This window comes from Belonocnema kinseyi, chromosome 7 (genome assembly GCF_010883055.1).
Source record: "Belonocnema kinseyi isolate 2016_QV_RU_SX_M_011 chromosome 7, B_treatae_v1, whole genome shotgun sequence".
In the NCBI taxonomy this organism is placed as follows: Eukaryota; Metazoa; Arthropoda; class Insecta; order Hymenoptera; family Cynipidae; genus Belonocnema; species Belonocnema kinseyi.
Window position 1 is genome coordinate 45,919,048 of NC_046663.1, and position 23,880 is coordinate 45,942,927.

At 27.9% G+C, this 23,880-nt stretch overlaps 2 protein-coding genes across 3 annotated transcripts in view; one reads left to right on the top strand and one right to left on the bottom strand.

Moving 5' to 3' along the window:
- Nucleotides 1-21,154, top strand: part of LOC117176830 — a 28,161-nt gene extending 7,007 nt beyond the window's left edge. Inside the window, exons 2-8 of the mRNA XM_033367167.1 lie at nucleotides 3,172-3,436; nucleotides 7,488-7,593; nucleotides 7,837-8,051; nucleotides 13,952-14,051; nucleotides 14,123-14,340; nucleotides 16,713-17,090; nucleotides 20,403-21,154. Of these exons, the coding sequence (XP_033223058.1) occupies nucleotides 3,191-3,436; nucleotides 7,488-7,593; nucleotides 7,837-8,051; nucleotides 13,952-14,051; nucleotides 14,123-14,340; nucleotides 16,713-17,090; nucleotides 20,403-20,789 (1,650 nt within the window). The 5' untranslated portion in view covers nucleotides 3,172-3,190 and the 3' untranslated portion in view covers nucleotides 20,790-21,154. The remainder of the gene's footprint in view (nucleotides 1-3,171; nucleotides 3,437-7,487; nucleotides 7,594-7,836; nucleotides 8,052-13,951; nucleotides 14,052-14,122; nucleotides 14,341-16,712; nucleotides 17,091-20,402) is intronic.
- Nucleotides 1-23,880, bottom strand: part of LOC117176829 — a 223,115-nt gene that overhangs the window by 95,706 nt on the left and 103,529 nt on the right. For both annotated transcript variants that reach the window (XM_033367166.1, XM_033367165.1), the window contains one exon: nucleotides 23,467-23,653. In XM_033367166.1, coding sequence (XP_033223057.1) covers nucleotides 23,467-23,653 — 187 coding nt within the window. The remainder of the gene's footprint in view (nucleotides 1-23,466; nucleotides 23,654-23,880) is intronic.

Below are 23,880 nucleotides of genomic sequence, written 5' to 3' on the forward strand. Positions count from 1 at the left end.
TGTTGTTTTTTGCTTTCCGCTACGAGACATATCTTAATATTGATGAATTTGAAAAACAATAATGTTATAATAAATAGAATCATGTAAATTTAAGAACAAATTTTCACCAATCATTATATATTTACCAGAATCTTATTGTTATTTAACTTAAATAATTATATTTATTTCATTTAAGAATTAACTTTATAATAGATACTTCTGCACAGAAAAACTATGTATGGATATAGCTTTGTTTCAGGTCATTTTCTTACAAACTCGTTTTGAACTTCAGTTATACTCTCGCTTTCTTCATCATTGTCAAAACTGAAAAAATTGAATTGAGTTCAATATTCGTATTGCTTAATATGAACCAATTATGGTTCAATTTTATTTCATTTCATTTTAAGGTCGTTTCTTTGTTCAAAATAAAACTTTTTTTCTTTCTGTGAAGTGACGAAAGTAGTGGATTCACGAAACGTTCGGACTAATAAATCGTGATAACTGTAATTTCATAATATAAATTCATATTATATATTAATAAAAAACCGTTATAAATTTTCCCGACAGAGTTAGAGCAACATAGTTGATCTGTTACCTTCCGAATATTTGCATCTCGGATGTTGAAGGATTCTAAGAAAAAAAATGGACATCTTGTTTTTTTCTAATTATTCATTAACTAATTGCAATCACTCAAAACTTTACATCCTGCATGTAACGGTGAATGATGTAAGAGTTTGCTATGTAATCATCTCGTTTCATCTCTTTTCAATGCCTGAAGCAAGTATTGGCCCATTGCGAACCAACCGATCGTTTACTGGAATTCAACCTAATTAAGATTGATTTAACGTTTTTCCTAAAACGGTTCGATTTAATCGCCATCAGAGTGGAATTCTTAATAAATAATGTTCAGTGTATACTTAAATAATAAATGAATAGCCTAATTGCAAATAACTCGTTATGTTCATATGAAGACATTTGACAAAAAGTGAGAAAGGCTCTATTACTCATGGTATTGGAAGCAAATAAGGGCGAAAATAAGAAGGCCAGATATTACGGGATACCCTTTATTAGTTGCATTTTTAACCATATTGGTTGAGTTACGCAGTTAAAAAGACATCTTTTTGACGAGACAGTTGAATTTTCAATCCGCAAATGAGAATTTTCCATAAAAAAAGTTCTTTTTTAGCAAAGATAGATAAATTCACAACTAAAAAAGATGACTTTTCTGTGGTAAAAGATGAATTTTTAACAAGGCAGTGGAATTTTCAACTAAAAAAATTAATAACAAAATAGTTGAATTTTCAACAAAATAATTGAACTTTCAACAGGATATTTAAATTTCTTACCAAATAGTTGAATATTTAATCCACAAAGACGAAGTTTCAATAAAACACATGAATTTTTAATTAAATTGTTGAACTTTTAACTAAAAAATATGAGGTTGCAACCAAAAATGGAGGTTAAATTTTCAGTTTGGAAAATCACTTAAAAAAACCGACTTATCAACATTTCATTTCGTTAAATCCAACGAAAAAATAAGAATTTTCAGCAAGATAGTTGAATCCTCAATGAAACATGAATTTTCAACAAAATTGTTGTATTTTCAATTTATAAAAAAATAAATACTAAAAAAAACAGAATCGTTAAAATTTCAGTTTAAAAAACTGATTTTAAACAAAAAGAAACGAATTTTCAACCTGTTAAATTCAACTAAAAAGAATTTTTAATAAAGTGGTTGAATCCTCAAATAAAATGATGAATTTTTAACAAACAATAGATACATTTTCAGATAAAAAATAATTGTAAACATGAATTTTCATCAAAAAATTTAACTTTCAACCCAATAGTTTAATTTTCTACTAAATTGCCGCATTTTGAAGCCCAAAAGATAAATTTCCTAGAATAAAGCTAATTTACGACAAATTATATTAATTTGTAACCAAAGAAAGATCAATGATCAATTTAGAATATCAATTTTTAACCGAAAATACAATACTTACATTTTTAGTGAAAAAAAATTCTCAACCAAAAGAAGCGATATTTTAGCCAAATAGTTCAATTTTCAAACAAAGAAATAAATTTTTAACTAAAATTATCAATCTTCAATAAAAAAAAATTATTTATAAACAAGTTCAACATTCAGCCAGAGTTAGATTTGCAACCAAAACGTTGACTTTTATAACGAAAAAGATTAATTTTTTACAAAGAAAAAAGAATTTTATACTAAAACATGAATTTTCAATCAAAACGTTGGGTTTTCAACAAATAAGATTAATTTTATAAAAAACAAAAAAACAGATAAAATTTTAACAAAATACATGCATTTTTTCAACGAAGTCTTTGTATTTTCAACTAACAAAGATGAATTTTTAAATAGAGCTGAATTTTCAACCAAAATGGGGATTTTTGAACTAACATTCATTTTCAACAAAAAATGGAACATATAAATTTTCAGTTAATAAAATTAATTTTCAAACAAAAGAGAAATGATTTTTCAACAAAATAGTCGAATTTTCAAAAAAAGAAATGAATTTTCAACTAAGATAATGAATCTCCAATAAAAGACATTAATTTTTAACAAAGTTGTTCAAAATTTAAAGTTTAAGCCAAGCAGTTGAACCTTGACCGAAAAAGATTAATTTTTAACAAAATAGTTGTATTTTCAATTAAAAAAAAAAATTTCAACAAAATAGTAGAATTTTTAACCTAGCGAGACGAATTTTTGAACAAAAATATAATGGTAGAGTTTCCCACAACAAAAAGTTTAACTTTTAACCAAGACTACTTGGATTTTTCTATAGTGTTTTATTAATTAATTCAGTTCAGATTTGAGAAAAAGGGGAAAAGAATGTATTGAAGGTCCTAATATGTTAAGATAATCTACCATGTATAATAATTTTTACATCATATCAATGTCGTCAAATGAAAAAAAAGTCAAACAAAATTAGTTAAAAGTATTCTCGCACTCATTATTCATTGTTCGATTGACAATTACATACAATTTTATTTACATTTCGTATTTAAAAATATGAGGGGGGGGGGGGGTCTTCGATAAGTCACAAATTATAACAAAAGGGAGGGGTGTGTCAAAAAATCATTGACAAAAGATTCAGGTAAAATTTGGACGCTCCCTAACTTTAACTCAATTCCTTTTATAGTCAGCTCTTATAAAAAGAAGATTTTGGATTTCAGTTTCTTATTGTCCATAAGTATGAAGTGGAGCGACGTGCAAGTTTTATTATGGATTTTCTTTTCAACTTCTTTGGCCGTTTCTTCTTGGAGACCAGTTGATCCAGCCCAACTGGGAAGCGGCATTTTACATCAAGAAGCGGCAATATATGGAAATTCACCATATACCGACGAAAACACTCTGACAAAGGCAAATCTTTACGCACATGCGGAAAATGATCAGTGTGCTCTTTATAAAGTTGCTATGAGGCAACAATTATATTTTGAGGTAAATTTAATTTTATATCTTAATTTATGAAGCTAAACTGTGTTTCATAATGTTTACTCCTGAAGAATTATTTAAAAACTAAGGCAACTCTTTACGCACATCCGGAAAATGATGAACGTGCTCTTCACAAGATTGTTATGAAGAAAAAATTATTTGAAATTTCTAAATTTCCTGTTAAACTGCAATGAAAAAATGATTAGTTAAGCAAAATATTTAGCTTGTGATATATGCTTTTGCTATTTTATTAGTTGGTGCAGCAATTATATTGGTTGCAGTCACTATTCAATTAGTATCAGAGACTAATAAAATGTTTGTCCCAACTAATAAAATTGCATTACCATATCTTAAAACCCAAATAGTTGGCCTACCTAACCATTTTTTTCGTTTTTTTTTCATAGTGTTTGATCCTAAGCAAACATTAAAATACTAAAGAAAATAATTGCACACATGCCGAAAATAATCAATGTGTTCTTTACAATGTTGCTATAAAGAAATACTTATAGTATATTTTGCGGTAAATTTTATTTTATATCATAAAATGTTAATTTAAGCTGTGTTTCATAATGCTTGCTCCTCAGCAAACTTTTTAAAAAAACTAAGGAAAATCTTTACGCTCATCTGGAAAATGATGAATTTGCTCTTGACAAGGTTGCTATAATGGAAACAATTATATTTTGAAGTAAATTTTAAGTTTTTATTTTAAATTTTCATTTTATATTTTAAATTTTCGTTTTATATTTTAAATTTTCAAGTTAAACTGCGTTTCATAATGTTTGCTCCTAGGCAAAAATTAAAAACTAAAGCAGAAAATTGCACACATGCAGAAAATTATCAATGTGCTTTTTACAATGTTACTATGAAGCAACAATTATATTTTGAAGTAATTTTCATTTTATATCTTCAATTGCCAAGTTAAATTCGTTTCATAATGTTTTCTCCTAAGCAAATTGACGGAACTCTCCATTATGCACCAATCATTTATTGCACCTTTTTCATTATGCCTACACACGAATACATATACCCATAGGGAAAATGCCATTATTCTCATTTTCTGCCCGAGGTATACAATTATTATTCGAGTGCCTTCAAATGTTGGAACCACACTAAAAATGAAGTTATATTGTTTAATGAATATGCACTTTCCTCAGCTACATTTTATGCAAGGACATTTCAATTTCTTAGTTAAAATTTCACCTCGTAAAGAAAATATGCTACTATTTATGGCATAACTACATATCCCTGCCTTGCACTTACGTGAACTAGAATTATTTTTGCGCGCGAAAATACTGCTATATATTTCTTTTCATACGAAGAGTGAGAAAATTATTGCGACAGATTCGTGCACGTATTGCGAGACTCGATAATGGAATACGTTGAGCAAGGCACGCAGCAATTCATTAAATTATTTAAAAACAATTTCTTTTTTATCCTATTCTATCTAAAACGATGAGATTTGATATCTATTTGAAGTATTTAAAGAAAATTTATGAAAAGTTTTCGGGGTGGCCGAAAAATTTAATTTTCAAAATTCCTTAATTTTTCCCTGACCAATTTTGCATCTTCCCTGACCATTATTGATCTAAAACCACGATATTAATATAAAAACATTTTTAACATCTAATCTTTTCTAAATGAAACAAAATAATTTCATATCAAGAATTGAAAATTTGAAATTTATTTATTGCAAATAAAATATATGAATAATCTACCATACAAAATTAATTTTCGGCAAAACATTTGAATTTTCAATCAAAAAACAAAACTTCTTAATAAAACAGTTCAATTCTTTGAAGAAGATAAATGAAGATTTAACAAAATAGTTGCATTTTTCACAAAACTGTTGAATTTTCAATCACACGGGCGAATTTTTAAACAAAAGACCTTCTCGTTACCGTCGTGTAAAAACATTTGCGTTTTAAACCAAACAATTGAATTCTTTAGCAAATAGTTTAATTTTTACCAAAAAAAGACAAATTTTGAACCCAAAAGGACGACTTTTTTATCCAAATAGGCGAATGTTCAACAAAACAGTTTCAAGCTCGACTAAAAAAGATGACTTTTAACAAAATACTTGAATTTTTCATCAAATACTTGAATTTTCTCCATAAAAAATAAACTTTTGAGCCAAATATTAAATTTTTTATCAAATAGATTAAACTTCAACCGACAAAAGTTGCATTTTCAATTAAAATATGAATTCTCAACGAAAAATATTATAGTTTATATGAAAACAAAATACGTATATATATATATATATATATATATATATTTTCATCAAAATAATTAAATTTTCCACCAGACTTGAATTTTCAAAAAAATTAATTTGAATCAAAATAGTTCCATTTTGACAAAATAGTTGAATTTTCAATAGAGATATGCAGACAAGTTGAATTTTCGACAGTTATCAACGAAAAATACAATAGTTTCTTTTTTAACCAAAAAAGATTAAATTTCTACTAAAATGGATGAATGTCAAAACTTTTCAAACAAATAGTTGAATTTTCTCTAAAAAAGATAAATTTTCAACAAAAAAAAAGTTCAATTTTCAGTAACAAAAATAATTCTCAACAAAAAGCGCATTTGCAACAAATTATTCAAATTTGCAACCAAACAGGTGAATTTCTAACAAAAAAGAAAAAATTAAAAAAAAAAGATTATTTTTCTATAAAAAAAGAAGAATTTTTATCCAAAAGAATAGTTAAACTTTCAACCAAAGATAAATGATAAATCTTCAACTACACTTCAATTGTATGCTTAAAAAAATAATTTAACATAAAGTTTAATTTTTTACAAAATAGTTTAATTTTCAGCCCATAAAGGAGAATTTTCTACAAACTAGTTGAATTTTCAACCAAAAGGGATGATTTTTCAAACAAAATTTTTGAATTTTTAACCCAATAATAACATTTTTGACTAGAAATATTATATTCAAGTGAAAGGAACTGCAAAAAAGAAATACAAATTCAATCCAAATAAATTACTGACTAGAATAAAATTACATCAGGGTTGCCGCAAAACTTCATTATCAAAATATCTTAATTTTTTATTTGTCTCTAAACATTAATATTCAAATACAAGAATCTTAATCTTGAAACATTTTCAACATAGAATATTTTATAAACGGAATAAAACAATTTGAAATTGATAAATTAAACATTTATTATCGTTCACAGTTGCACTATCGTTCAAAAATTTGGATCCATCTCTTTTTTGATGATTGATTAAATTTTCTTAATTTCAAATATATCAGAGATAAACATTTTTCTCTTCAAAGGATTAAATTCCCTCAACATTCTGCAGAAAATTAGTCCAGGATGAAGCCTACGTGCCTATTTTTCAAGTAGATATTGCAAAAATTGTGTATATTTCAATGTTTTCTTAAAGTTTCAATAAATTCCGTAATATTGAACATTTTTTAATGTTCCTGGACTCATTTTTAAGCTGTTTATTTACATTATTGCAACAGCTTACGACCGCAAATCTAAAAAAAAAATCTTATAACAGTGCAAGTTCTTAAGCTATTTATCTACAGTATCGCAAGATCGTTATGAGCGTAAATTAAAAAAAAAATCTTATCACAGCGTAAGAACTTTGTTGTTTTATACCAATAAGCTGTTGCAATAAAAAGAAAAATAGATTCCGAATGAGCCCCAGAACATTAAAAAATATTGACTTTTAAGGAACATATTGAACATTTAAGAAAACATTGAAATATACACTATTCTTGTAATATCTATTTGAAAAATAGACAAATAAGTTTCATCCTAGGCTCATTTTCTATAGAATGTTGAGACCATTTAATGTTTTAAAGAGAACAAATTTTAGCTCTAAAATATTTTAAATTAAGCGAGCTTAATTAATCATCAAAAAAGAGGTGGATCCAAACTTTTAAACAGTAGTGTATTTAAAGTGTTTATTATAGAAATTCGCTGATTTTTCCCTAAATAATAACATTTTGTGACATTCCGGTTTTTCCTTGCCTGTGGCCATCCTGAGTGTTGTAAAAATATGCTAATTGAATTATGTTTAAAAAAATGCTTTCTGTCTACAGTATGTCCAGTATAAGATGGATTTCCCGGACATGAAAGAATTCACTCTTTGTATGTGGACCAAATTCAATAATCATACAAACGACCATCCTCTTTTCTCCTATGCAGGTGAGGATATGATCCACTCTTATTTTAATGCTAACATAATGAAATTACTTTTAAACTCACAAATAATTTTATGCAATCTGTTAGATAATTCAAGGTCTCATTCATGAGTATTTCAGGAAAGAAAAGAATTTCGAATCGTGCTTCACATTAAAAAAAAATGTGGATCACGATACACTTGGTATTACCGGCATGATCTAGAATTAATAGGATATTTAAATTAGCATACTTGTTACGCGATTTCAGTTGGTGATCAACCGCGAGGTGTATTATCCTGGATAGCCAACACGGCCAGGAGCTCTTATTACATGCTCAACATAGATGGACATACCCTTTACAGATTGAATTATCCTTTAAGACTGAATAAATGGTACCACTCCTGTCAGAGTTGGAATGGACATACAGGAGAATGGCAGATCTGGGTCAACGACGAGCGCGTAGGTCGCGGGTTCAATAACAGGGTAAGTCTTCTCTTGAAATTAATAACACAGAATTTTGCAATGGGTGAAACCAGGTTAGGTCTACTAAGTCATGTTTACAGCCGGTTATTTTAATCAACAGCCTAACTCAGGCTTTCGAACTCTTTCTCGTGCGAGTTTCTAATTTTGCTTGAAAAAAAGAAGGTACAGACAAAGGAGAGCAATTACAATATCTCAGATCTGCGCCCAAAAAAAGTCAATATATTTCATGCTGGCATTAATAGGACTGCCACAGACTAATGCACTCCAAAGAGTGGCTAATTTAGGAAAAAAAATGACTGAAAGAGACTACTGTTCACACAAAAAAAGAGGCCTGTAAGTGCAAGAGAACGTTAAAAGACTACGTTCACAGACTAAAGTGCTCTGGGAAGAGGGAAAATTGATGCAGATACCATATTGAATTCAATATAACGTGCTTAAGATTTCGAGTTAAAATATATTGCATTTTTAATCAAATAGTTCAATTTTCAACAAACAAATTAATGAATTAATTTTGGACCATACAGTTGCATCTAAAACCAAACAGTTGAGCTTTTAAGCAAAAGATTCAATTTCTTAGCTAAATAGTTGAATTTTCAACATACAAATACGAATTTACAAACAAATCATTGAATTTTCGATCAATGAATAATTAACTTCAACCACAAACAGTTGCATTTTCAATTAAACAGTCAAATCTTCAAGCCAAAAAGACGATTTTTTAAGAAGACAATAGAATTTTGAACAAAGCACTTTTCTATACAATTAATATGAATTTTCAATCAAAAAAAAATTAATGTTCAACCAAATAATTAAATTTTCAATCCAAATATATAAATTTGAAACCAAATATATAATAGTAAACTTTTTAAATAAAAATAATTAACTTTCAAACAAATAAACATGATTTTTTCAAAAAATAGTTGAATTTTCAACAAAATGAGAAAATTTTCAAACAAATGGTTGAATTGTCAACAAAAATAAAATAAAATATCAACCAAACAGTTGCATTTGCAACCAAATAAATGATTTAAAAAAAAAAAAGACGAATTTTCAACACAATAGTTAAACTTTCAACCTAACGATTAAGTTCTCAATCTACAACGATGGATTGTCAACCAAATGGTCGAAATTACAAACAAAAGAGATTAAACTTCTACCAAAACTTCAACTTTTAACCAAATAGTTGCATTTTCAATCAAAAACCAAAAATGTTATACATAGTTGATACGAGTAATTCAATCAAGAAAAGATGTTAATATTAAATCCAAACCAATTGAATTAAAAAAAGCTCCATTTTCAACATCCGAAAATATGAATTTTTAGCAAAAGCTTCATTTTTACTCAAATAATTGAATTTTCCACAAAAATAATAGAATCAACAATGGAGCCGTTAACTTTTCAGCTAAAACAATTAATTAAGAAGAAAATTAATTTCCAACGAAAACGTTCATTTTTAACAAAGAAAGATAACTTTTCTACCGAAAAAGATTAACTTTTAATATAATTTTGCAACAAAGTAATTAAATTTTGAAACAAATAATTTTATTATAGAAATATTATTAAAAAAGATTCATTCTCAATCAAAAATATAACAGTAGACTTTTAAACCGAAATCCAGGCAAAAAAAAAACAAGAAAAAGGGACAGTTTTTGGAAAATTGGGAAAAAATAGAATGTCTTTACAACAGGAAAAAAGAGGTGAATAGGGAAAATAGTGTGAAGTCTGATATGGAATAGAACTTTTATATCATAGATTACTATAGATTAATTAAACTTTCTTTCTTTAGATAAAATCTTAAATTATATGCATTAAAGTGGCTGAAGTGACCCTATCCTTTAAAAAGTTAATAAAAAGTGACATGAAAAAAAGTGACTACGTGATAGCCTTGAGCATTGAGATATAGTGCTGAAAAGTTTCTAGTGGGTGCCAAAACGACTTCTTGAAAGTTTTAATGAAAAAAAATCTCTCACTTCACACATTGCGGTGAAAGATCTAAATCACGGAAAAATGCATTTTTCTAGTTATTTTCAAGCGGAAACTGGTGAAAATCCCGAAAAATATTTTTCTAGTTATTTGCAGGTCAATAACGTTTTTTTATTATTCAGATGAATCATTAAAGTTGGATACTTTGATTACATAAGTGCTTATGAAGTAAACATATTGCCAAAAATTATCCTATGTTCGTGGCCTGAAGTTAAAGTGCCAAAAATGGTCGAAGTCGCGAAAAATGGTAATTTCCTCAATATTTTCAAACGATAATTTTGTTCTCTATTCCAGGTGAACAGTACGAATGGTGTACAATGATGATATAAGTGCATACACAGCATATATCTCTCAAAAAAATCGTATGTACGGTACTTTAACTTAAGTGGCGAACCACGATCATTTTTGATGAGGTCTTTACACCGTAGGCACTTATAATAGTAAACAACTTTTCCGATTCGCCCGGATTAGAAAAAAAAATCATTACTAAAAATAATGAGGAAAATACCTTTTTTTCGTGATTTTTATCATTTTCAGTACTTTAAATGAAATCCACAAACATAAGATAATTTTTGATGAGATCTATAAAACGTAGACACTTACATCATCATAGTCTACAACTTTAACCGTTCACTCGGATCACAAAAAAATGCACAAGAAAATTATTATTATTATTATTACACCATTAAGCCATTTCCCTTTCGGGGTAGGCGTGACTCACTCGGCAGAGGAAAGGAGTAGTGTGTGGAAGGGATAGAGATTTTTCAGATTGATCCAGAATTCTCGTGCTATTTAAGTAAATAACACGTTCGTTCCGCAACACTGCTCCGACCCAGGTTGCTGATCAATCTCTCTAGCAATCACCCCAAGCGAAGAACTTCACGAAGTCGTTATGAAAGGTTCCCCGCTTGGGTCCATTAATAGCCAAGGTCTTTGTTTCAGGCGTCATTCACTCTACTGACACTCTTTTTATTAACGATCTAGAAAAATATCATTTCTCATGATTCTGACCTCTGACCCGGCTGTAAAATAAACCCTGCCAAGTATTTGCCAGTGCTGTTTCCGCCTTGGATAAATAAAACATTCCCAATTTTCTCAAACCCATTCTGGCTCTCGTCCAGCATATTATGTTGGCGGTTAATCGTTCGCCCATGGAATTCCAGGTCGTCAATTCCCATTCGTATTTTCGCCATTGCATGGGAGTGTATAGGTGCTAACATGTTCTCGAAAGTTGGTGCGGCGTAACCGGCGAAAGTATGTATTTGCAACGATGTTTAAGGCAATTCTTTCGGTTAGTCACGGTAGTCAAGTGGTCTGGCATTGTTTACACGTGCGTTTCATATAAGAGCTTTTCGCTTTTCATTCCATTGTTAATGTAATCTTGCTAAACGCACAAGGAATTATTTCGTCGATTACACTTCCGGCACTTTCCGATCACACCTTGTGTTCATCCGGGAAGCGGGAACTGCTGCAGATTGTACACGATATCGTCATCGGATATGCACTGGCCGCGGCCGTCAAAGTTACCGAACCGTAAAAGTGATATGATCGATCACTGGCTGGTTAGAAAGTCATTTTATCGAATCAGAATCGTGATGCGGAAACGTTAATGTATAATTATCAGAATCGATAGTCAAGTTCGCCCACTTTTTAGGGAAACGAATAGATATTGATTTATACATTTTTGCTATTCTAATCTCTCAACTTTAAACAAAAATAACACGATTTATATGGGAGAGTCCTTTATTTGACTTTCTGGTTTTGTAACACGTGACATGCCTCGAATCAAAAAATAAAATTTTAATCCATATCGATATATGTAATGCCAATATTATCGTACAACCAAAATTTACTAGTTGCATGTTCAATCAAATAGTGAAATTTTCAGGCCACAAAATATGCCTTTTTTCAGAATATAGTTGAATTTTCAAGAATATAAATGAACTTTCAAGAAAATATTTGAATTTTTTACCAAACAGCTGAAATTTTAACCTAAAAAGATTAATGTTCAACCAAGAAGATTCATTTTATACCAAAAGACGATTTATCGATCAAATACGAGATTGTTTAACGAAATAGTTGGAGTTTCAACTAAAAAGAAGAGGGTTACAACTGAAAATGGAATATTTCGATTTTCAGGTAGAAAAGCTAATTCCCATTTTAAAAAAAAACGAATTATGAACCTGCCGAATTTAACGAAGAAAGACCATTTTTAACAGAATAGTTGAATCCTCATCCAAATAAATGAATTTTCAACAAATAAGATTAATTTTCTATACAATTAGACGATTTTTTAAACAAATAGTTATGTTTTCAGGCTGACACTAATAATATATAAATAAATAATATATTTTTTAGAAAACTGTTAACTTTTAATTCGGAACAGAATAATTTTCAAACATATGGTTAATTTTCAATCAAGAAAGAAATATTTAAAATGAAATAGTTAAATTTTCGACCGAATACTTGAATTGTCTACTAAGCTGCTGAATTTTCAAGCCAAAAAGACGAATTTTCAACAAATCTGTTGAACCTATATTTTTCAACCGGAAAATATATGAATTTTTGATAAAAAATTTTGGTTTTCAATATAAAAAGTCGAATATTTTAGAAAACATTTGATATTCAGTGTAGGCAACTAATTTTCAACAGCAAAAAAGACTGCTTGTTCAGTTGAATTCAACTAAACAGACGAATAATTAAAAACGTTAAATTCTTAAACAAAAATAGAAATTTTCAACAAACAATATTAATTTTCTAACCTAATAAACGAATTTTCAACAAAATACATGAATTTTATACAAAATAGTTAAACTTTCAACTTATAAAAAAAATATTCTTAACCAAAAATGTACTTTTTAACTAAACAGTCTAATTTCTTACCACAGTGGTTGAATTTTAAATAAAAATATGAATTTTCAACAACATTTATTTTCAACCAAGGAGTTTAATTTTCTACCAACCTGCTAAATTTCGAATTGAAAAGACAAGTTTTCAACCAGAACACAAATTTAATTTACGACAAATAGTTAAAATTAAAATAAAATGATCAGTTTTAACAAAAAAAAATCATTTTTTTTTAAACTAAATAGTTTATTTTCTAACAAAAAAATAAATTCTCAACAAAATACCTAATGGTTTATATTGTAATTTTAAACAAAAAACCTTAAAATCCTCACTCAAACAAGATTAATTGTCTACCAAAAATGATAAATTTTGAACAAAATTCCTGAATTTTTAACCAGGAAAGATCGATTTTCAATTTAAAATATCCACTTTCAGCCAAAAATGGAATAGTTACATTTTTAATGACGAAAATTAATTCTCAACTAAATAGATACGATTTTTTATCGAAATGGTTAAATTTTCAATCAAAGGTATGAATTTTTAACTCAAAACTGAACAGTTCAATTTCTAATCAAAAACTTGATTTTTGACGAAGAAGATTAATTTTTTTATAAAAAAACACGAATTAACAACAATATATAAGAATTTTCAACCAAGTACTTGAATTTTCAACTAAAAAGTATAATTTTTTTACCATTTTCATTGTTTGAAAGTGTTTTTTTTTTTAAATTATCTAGCTACTACTGCCACTTCTGCAAGATTAACAACGCCCTAAGACCAACAGAAAATGTTTTAGAAAACGTTGCATTCTTAACAAAAAACGAATATTTAAATTTCCATCAAAAAATTATTTAAAAAAATGAATTTTCATCTAAAATGATGAATCTTTAAGAAAAATTTATTTTTAAAAGAGAATTTCATCTTTCAACCAAGTCGTTAAATATCCAACTAAAAAAGATTAATTCCGTTTTTACTCTGAATTGTTTATGTTCCATTCTTACTTACAAAGTACTATCCCGCTTTTACTTATATAAAAAGGCGTTTCTCCAAACCAATTATTTCAATTATAGTTAGTGGGACATGTCATAAAAGGCGGAGGTATTGCCATAACTGGCCAAGAGCAAAGACAACTTGCTGGAGGATTCCTCGAGGGAGAAGGAGCACCTCCAGGTAGACTGTTACCAATTTTTTCACTCTTATATAAACCTTTTGCTACCGCTTATAACGCATTTAAACGTTAGGTTCCGGCGGTATGCTCGGAGAAGTAACGATGGTCCAGCTTTATGGCATAGCTTTAACAGCAGGAAAAGCACATCGGGATCACAAGCATCATCATGCGCATCACTACGAGCACGACACCAACAACAATATTCCACCTTCAACAACTCCACAGGCACCTGTGACTGGTCCTTCTTTACCAATGAACCCCTACTTAACCGGAGGACAGATAAATCATCAAGTAAGGACAAAAAGCATTTCATAATATTTAGACGCGGCGGAGCTTTATTTCTCTAGACGAAAGCATGAGAATAGACAGAATAATACAAATGGTACATAAGATAAGATTTCTAAAGATTGCAGAAATGTTAGAAAATAATTTAATGATTATAGAAAGATTTTAAAGATTTCACGAAGTTTTCAAATATTTCGCATAGATTTAGACAATTTTACAAAGACAATAATTTTACAAAATTTCACAAAGCAATAATTTCACAAATATTACCAAATATTTGATAAATATTTTTAATATATCGCAGATGTCTGAAGACTTTTAAAAGATTTTATAAAGGTTTCTCAAAGATTTCAAATGTTTCGTAAAGATTTTGGATAGATTTAAAAGATTTTACAAAGGCAAGAATAATTTCCCAATGATTTCACAAAGATTTCAAAAATTTGGAAAATGTTTCAAAAATACTTGAAAGATTTCCATATATTTCATGAAGATTTCAAATCTTTCACAGACATTTGAAGAATTTCACAAATATTATCAAATATTTCAAAAATATTTCCAATATTTTAATTGTTTTCTACGGATTTCTCAAAGATTTAAAAAATTTCGCAAATACTTAAACAATTTCACAAATATTATCAAATATTTGAAGTATTTCAATGATTTTCTCTAGATTTCACGAAGATTTCAAATATTTTACAAACATTTCGAATATTTTAAGAATTTTCAAATCTTTCGCAAAGATTTAAAGAATTTCACAAATATTATCAAATATTTCAAGTATTTCAATGATTTTCTAAGGATTTCACGAATATTTCAAATATTTCGCAAAGATTTCGGATATTTTAGGAAGACTTCAAATGTTTCTTAAAGATTTTTAATATTTCGTAAAGATTTGATGGATTTCACAAATATTATCAAATATTTCGTAAAGATTTCGGATAGATTACAAATATTTCAATGATTTCTTAAAGATTTCAATAATTTCAAAAGATTTCACAAAGATTCCGATGATCTTCCGAAAATTTTAATTATTTCAAAAATATTATTAAATATTTATAAAATATTTCGCAAAGATTTCAGCAAGATTTCGAAAAGATTAGAACTATTTCCCAAAAATTAAAAAAAAAAATGTGGCAAATATGTCGGATAGATTTAAAAGATTTCACAAAGATTTCAATCATTTTTACAAATATTGCCAAATATTTGAAAAATATTTCAAAGATTTTGGATAGATTAAAAAGATTTTAAAAAGGCAAGAATGATTTCCCAATTATTTCACAAAGGTTTCAAAAATTTCGCAAATGTTTCAAAAATATTTGAAAGATTTCCAAAGATTTCACGAAGATTTGTAATCTTTGGCAAAGATTTAAAGAATTTCACAAATCTTATTAAATATTTCAATATTTTTCTAAGGATTTCACAAATATTATCAAATATTTCAAGTATTTCAATGATTTTCTAAGAATTTTACGAAGATTTCAAATATTTCGCAAACATTTCGGATATTTTAAGAAGACTTCAAGTATTTTCCAAGGATTTTAAATATTTCGTAAATATTTAGTGAATTTAACAAATATTATCAAATATTTCAATTATTCCAATGATTTTCTAAGGATTTCACAAAAATTTTAAATATTTCGAAAATATTTCAGATAGAATTTCAATATTACACATAGATTTCAATGATTTTCAAAATATTTCACAAAGATTTGAATAATTTCGAAAAGACTTCAATAATTTCCTCAAGGTTTTTCAATGTTTTATAAATAGGTCAATGATTTCCCCAAGATTTCAGAGACTTCACAAAGATTTCAAATATTTCATAAAGATTTCGGATAGATTAAAAATATTTCAATGATTTCCTAAAGATTGCGATCATTTCAAAAAGTATTATCAAATATTTGAAATAATTTGCAAAGATTTCCAAAGATTTCACGAAGATTCAAATCATTTCCCAAAAATATCACAAAGATTTTAAAGATTTCGGGTAAATTTAAAAGATTTGACAAACTTCAATGATTTTCCAAACATTTCGGATAGATTTAGAGATTTAAGAAAAATTTCAATGATTTTCCAAATATTTCAAATATTTGGCAAAGATGTCGGATAGATTAAAAAGATTTCACAAAGATATCAATTATTACACCGAGATTTCAGGTAGATTTTTGAAAAAATGTGAACGATTTGATGTATTTAATCATTCGTTTTTCAGAGGGAAGGGGGGGTGGGGGTAAATCAATACTTTGCCTCTCTTTGAACGTTTTCTGAGAGAGACATTGTCTCATGTGCCCCCTTGGACTCTGCCGCCTCTTTCATAATTCCTTTTCGCATGACAAAAAATTCTGCAATTCTTATTTCAAATTTTAATTCTTTTCAAGGTGAAGATCAATCCTGGTGCCCACGTTCAAATTGTGCAGAACGGTGTTACTTTACGTCACCCAAGTATTCCCACCGCTCAAGCTCCTCTGCCTCAACCATTCCCTCCTGCAAATCCTATTCCCGTATCAACCCCTTCCCCAGCATCAAATCTAATTTCTAGGTATCCATCCATCCTGAATACGTATAGACCTACGCAATACTTCGGTACGAACACTCCTCAATTTTCAAGCCTGCCATCACCAATCAATCCTATAAATGGTTATAGTTTCGTTGACAGACGATACCGCAATGTTGCTGGACAAAAAATGTTGTCAAAAAGGGAAAATGCCGGAGAAGCAGAGCCAGCGAAAAATTTGCCCATCAAGAAAGATGATAAAGTACGTAGAATCTAGGCTATGAATTGTTCTACTAAATTACTTTACCAGGGTGTCTACTCACATCCTGGAAAAAAATGCTCTGACAATTCCAGGGTTTTTCCAGGTACACCAAATTTCTTTCAGGTATAATTTATCGTAGTGTCGAGCCATTCAAATATTTTGCATTTTTTTAACAATCCACTCGGAATATGTATACAGTAGGGTGATCCAAGAATTCATGGCAACATTTTTTTGCATGCTAGAGGGCAACGATCCCTTTCATTTTATTACAAATCCGAAAAAAGTAATTCCGTAATTTTTATTTATTTTTTTTTTCAAACAGGTGCCGGTTTTCACTTAAAGTTTCCCATGTAAAATGCATGGGGAAAAATCCCTTTTTTTAGTTTTTAGAATATTTTTTTAAAGTTTGAAGAAATGTAACGGGAAAGTATGGGGGCCTGTAGAGAATTATCTAACGAAGAATTTCATCTGTCAAACATATGGGTTTGACATCTCTAACACACCCCCACGAGTACTTGAAATCTACCATTAAAACCAAAAATGTCAATTCTTCATGAAAACGACCTTGTGAACACTGTATTCTCGTCTTTTTTTACATAAAATTATTAATATTGGTATAGTGGAATATTTATTATCATTGGTTAATTAATTTTTAATTATTTAAACAAATTGAATTTGTTTAAACAATTTTTTTTGTCGAAAATTCGTTTTTTTTCCCTAAAGATTATTACTATTAGTCGAGTTGAATATTTATTAACATTGATTAATTAATTTTTTAATATTTTAACAAATGGAATTTGTTTAAATAATTTTTTTTCCTTACAAATTATTAATATTGGTCTATTGGAATATTTATTAACATTAATTCATTAATTTTCAATTGTTTAAACAAATGAAATTTGTTTACATAATTTTTTTATTAAAAATTATTAATATTTCTTCAGAGGAATATTTATCAATATTGTTTCATTAATTTTATTTGAACAAAATTTTTTTGAATACAAATTATTACTTAAATATTACTGATAAATATTCCACTAGACCAACAGTAATAATTTTTATTTAAAAAAAATGCAAAACGAAATTATTTAAAAAGACTCCATTGGTTTAAATAATAAAAAAAGAATGAACTAATGTTAATAAATATTCCACTAGACCAATAGTAATTATTCTTAAGGAAAAAACGAATGTAAAAAAAATATTAAAAAAAAATTCCATTTGTTTAAACAAGAAAAAATTAATAAAACAATGTTACTAAATATTCCATACAAATTTTCTAAACAAATTATTTAAATAAATTCCATTTGTTTAAATAATTAGAAACTAATTAATCAAATATAATAATAAATAATCCACTAGACCAATATTAATAATTTTGAGTAAAAAAAGACCGTAATAGAGTGCTCAACAAAGGGTCGATTTCATGAAGAATTGATATTTTTGTTTTAAGGGTAGTTTGCAGGTACTCGTAGGGGTGTGTTAGGGGCGTCAAACCTATACGTCTGCTACATGAAATTCTCTTTGGATAATTCTCAACAGGGCCCCATACTTTCCCGTCACATTTTTTCAAACCCTAAAAAATTATTCCAAAAACTCAAAAAAATTATTTTTCCTCATGCATTTTACATGGGAAACTTCAAGTCAAAACCGGTACCTCTTAAAATCGAAAAAAAATGAAATTTCTTGTTTTGGATTTGTAACTCGGTGTCTATTTAGAGAAAATTAATGTATGTGCCATATTGAATTCAATTAAAACCGCTTCGAAATCATAATTTTCTAAGTAAAAATATTGCATTTTCAACAATATAAATTAATTTTTAAACAAATAGTTAAATTTTCAGATAGAAATTAATTTTCCATGATAAAAAAACAACAAATTTTCAAACAGAGTAATGCATTTTCAAATAAAATAATAAATCTTCATCAGCACTAGATCAATTTTTTTACCAAAAATATGAATTTACAACCTAGAACACGAATTTTCTATAAAATAACCGAAATTTCAACTAAAAAAGATTCAATAGTAAAAATATTGCATTTTCCACAATGTATATGAATTTTTGACTAAATAGCTGAACATATTTAACATATTGTTTGATTTTCAACCAAAAAAAAATTAATTTTCAACCAAAATTATATATTTTTATTTGGAATAGTTGAGTTTTCTTTCAATGGAGATGAATTTTTAAATAAAAAAGATTAATTGTTAACCTAAAATTCAATCATTAAATTTTCAGTTAAAAAATTAATTTTCAACCAATGAGATGAATTTTTTACTGAGAAGATAGGATATTCAATTGAAATAGTAATATTTTCAGTTAAAAAAATAATAATTTGCGACAAAAATATGATTTAAAAAAAATTTTACATTTTCACACAAAGTGATTATATTTTTCACTAAAATGATGAATCTCTAACTGAAATATTTAAATTTTGAAACAAAAAGAGGAATTTCAAAAAAAGTCATGAATCTTTTAATAAAATAATTAAAGACTTTTATGTACCAAAAAGACGGATTTTCAAACTAAAAAATATCCTTTGTAAATCAAAAATTGATTTTTGTAAATCTTTAGTTAAAAAAAATGAATGGTCAACTAAAGAAATGAATTTTTAACAAAAATGATGGAATAGTCAACTGGCATATTTAAATTCTCAGTAGAAAACTTAATTTTCCGACAATGAAAAAACGAAATTTCAACAAAATAACTCATTTTGCAAGCAAAGAGATCAATTTCAAATTAAAATAATAAACTTTCAACCAAGAAATTTAATTTTCCTTCCAAAAATGATTCATTCTGCCTGAACAAAGAAATATTTTTCAATCAGCAGAGAGAAAAAATTGCAAAAAAACTGTTCAGTTTTCAAGCAAAAATATAAATTTTCAACCGGGAAGATACATTTTATACAAAAAACAATGAATTTTGAACTAAATAAATGAATATTCAACCAGATAATTGTTTTTTCAACTAAAGACGATCAATTTTCAACCAAAAAAAGAATAGTTTAATTTTCAGTTTAAAACATTAATTTCAAACCAAAATTAGGAGGAATTTTCAACAAACTAGTTAAATATAGCAATATAAAGCTACTTTTACAAATGAAGAATGATTATTATTCATTTTCATAATTCAAATTGAAAAAAATTAAGTATGCTCTCGAAAAAGTTTCCCTGGCTTTAAAAAAAATCCCTGACATTTCCAGGGTTTTCTTTTCGGGTACATAAAAGTTTCCTGAAAATTCGAGGTTTTCCAGGTTATCCAAGTAGGGTAGACGCCCTTTTTACTGTACTAAATCAACTTATTCATTATTTAGGTAAGTTTTGTTGCTGAGAAGACGGAACCAATTTTCGGTCAGAAGAATTTAACGAAGCGGGATTCTGATACAAAGACGAAACGAGCCTTACTACAACTTTCTGATGGATCTATTTTCGATGATTCGTTCATAGTGCAACAGAATTTGGACAATGATTACTTTTCTGGTTTGGCTAATTTCGGTGTCCAGTTGAAAAAAGCTCCAGAATCTAAAGCTGAAGAGAGGGAACCAGCAGAAGGTGAAGTTAAGCAAGTGATGGATGTTTGCGATGGCTGCGCTGATGAACCTTTCGAGAGAGCTCTGATAATGGGATGGAGAACTGTGGCCAAGAAATTGTATTCGGGAGCGTTACACATTCCAGCAGTGCCGATGTGTAAGGCATTTTAATTTGGATCAGTAGACAAAATTAAGTCAGTACTAAATGCAGGCCTCACAATCCCTATGTGTTGAAATATAGGAACCAAAGGACACTTTTTGTCACGCTCATAGGATAATTTTTTCGCGTTTAAAGGGTAACAAATTCGAGATAAATTTAGAAGATATCCGAACAATTCAAGTTACATTCAAAAGAATTCAAATGGCTGAAAAACTTTTTCAAAATAAAAAAATTCGATTGGTTTCCTTAAAATTGGAATGAATTTAGAGGAATTTGAGGTAAACGAGTAGAATTCGATGAAATTCATCCACATTCGAGGTAAAGTAAAACAAATTCAAACGAATTAAAAACAATTTAAAAATATGAAAAAAACTTAATTGAATTCAGTAATTTTAAAATGAGCTTAGAAAAATTCAAGGGAATTCAAAGGAATTTAATGAAATGCCTAAGAATTCAAGGTGAGGTTAAAAGATTTCAGGATCAATTAAATTAAAATTTTAAATAAAAAAAATCAATTTAAGCAGAATTGAGTAAATTTAGAAGAATTAAAGGGAATTAAAATGATTACAGATGATTTAAAAGGATTCAGGGTAAATTAATAAGAATTCAGAGTGAATTAAAAAAATTTTTTATTCTGAGTTCTTATCACTTTAAATCTTTAGAACCATACTAATTTCTAAACAAAAGAGTGATTAAGAACTACCAAACAATTGAATAGAATTTTAATGAATTGGACAATTTTTTTTATTAAAAAAAATCCATTTATTTTAGTGAAATTTGAGGGGATTTAGAAGAATTGAATGGAATTGAAAAGAATTTGATTTAAAAATCCACTGACTTGAGTAGAATTGAGTAAATCTAGAAGAATTCTCTTGAATTAAAAAATTCAAGAGAATTTTACAGAATTCAAAAGAATTCACGATATATTAATATGAATTCATGGTGAATTTCCACAAAAAATTTCAAATCACTTTAAATATTTAAAACCCTTCTAATTTCTACCCAAAAAAATGACTAATGACTACAAAACAATTCAAAATAATTTAAATCGATTAGAAAAATTGAAAAAAATCGAAAAAATAAATTTGTTTGAGCAAAATTTGACTGAATTTAGAAGAATTGAAGGGAAATGAAAAGAATTCAATGTAATTCATGAAAAAAAGTGATGCTGAATTAAAAAAGCAATCAAGTTTAAAAAGTAAACCATTCAAAAATATGAAAAAACTCGTTGAATTCAGCAAGTTTGAAATGAGAAATCTGTTAAAAAGTTCTTTGTAATTATTTTAAATAACTTAAAATATTTCAAATCCCTTCAAATCACTTGAAATCTCTTTAAAATGGCTTACAAACCAATTATATCAAAAACATTTAATTAAAATAATCCATTGAATTAATTAAAATTCTTTACATTAAAAAAAAATTCGAGTGAATTGAAAAAATCGAAAGAATTCGAAAGAATATAAAAGAATTCAGGGTGAATTCCAACAAAATAATTTCAAATCTTTTGAAATCTTTGAAATCCTACTAAATATCTTACTTTTCATTAATAAATTTTTTGAAATACACTAAAATATTATAAATACCCGTGAAATTCTAGGACATTCTCTGAAATTCTGGAAAATTTATTAAAATATATTGAGAGCTTTAAAATTCCTTAAAATAATTCAAATTCTCGGAAATCTTATCAAATCCTTTGAGATCTTTCAAAATATCCATATCTTCTGAATTATAAAAAATTCTTTATCTTCAAATATTTCAAGCCCTTTGAAATCCCTTCAAATTAATGAAATTAATCAAAAATTCCCTGGAATCTTATAAAATTCCCTAAATTATTAAAAAAAAACTATTGAAAATGCCTTTAAAGTTTAAAAAATATCCTAAAATCTTCAAAATCCCTTTATATTACTGAAATATAACACAAATTTATCGGAATCCTTAAAAAAACAGGAATATTTCAAAAGAATTAAGGACAATTCAGAAATATGTATAGACCCTGATTATTTTTTATAGTTACTTCTTACAGAAATTCCCTGATTTTTGCTATTTTCTTCAAAATGCAAATAGGGTATCATACGGATAAAATCTTTAAAGTAGGGGTACTTTACGGACCTTAACTGAATATAAGGGGATATAGGGACGTTTTGTGAGGCCAGTGATTTCTTTAAAGAGAAAATTACACATCAGTGTGATGATTGAGATCATCACGTGCCTCAAAATGCCTCTTGAATTTAATTAACGTAGAATAATACATTTTTGTAAATTCGGTTTATTATTCAGGTGGTTGTAAGGCACGCCGCAGTACGAATTTTTCTACTTAGAGCTGTTTAACACAGTTTTGCTCACAAATAGAGAGACTTATTTTTTGTTCGGTAGAAGAAATGTGGCAAAAAATAATGACACCAATTTTAAAAATTGCCATACAGATTGTAGTATAAGCTTAGGGTATAAGATTATTTTTCCTTTTAGATTTCTAGAGAAATTGCTAATTGAAATTTAATTCTATTGGAAAATTTTAATTTCCGACTCATGTACCTTGAAGAGCAGATTTTATTTATTTATTATATATGTGTGAACGTCTTCTTGTTGTATACTGTATTCAACGATTGCTCTAGAGCATGATAAACTTATGTGTAAGACGAAATTGAAGAATCAAATATAAATAAATGCTGTAGAAAGTTGGACACTTACCTTGGATTTGTGAATGTGCTGGTGTTGAAATTCGCTATCGAATTCGGGTTCACTGAAGTAACTCTGATCCTCCCAATGAGGTGGAAGACCAGCAGTGCCCGGATGACCTCCAAGAGGACCTGGCATTCCATCCGAGCTTTCAAATAATCGTAGTACACTACGATCCCTGATATCTCTCAAATGGGACCTACAAATTTGCAAAATTAGTATCGTAAAAAAATTCAAAAGTATTCCGGTATGCAATTAGCAGTTACGGGTAGGTTACTTTTTAAATGGAACTAGTTATCGCTCCTGTTACCGTCGCAAAGTGTAACTTTTTCTTAGTTACTTTTTTATTTTAGAAATATAGATATGTATACACTATACCTATATGAGAAATATAGACTGTGTTAAAACCTATCTCATAACTAAGGG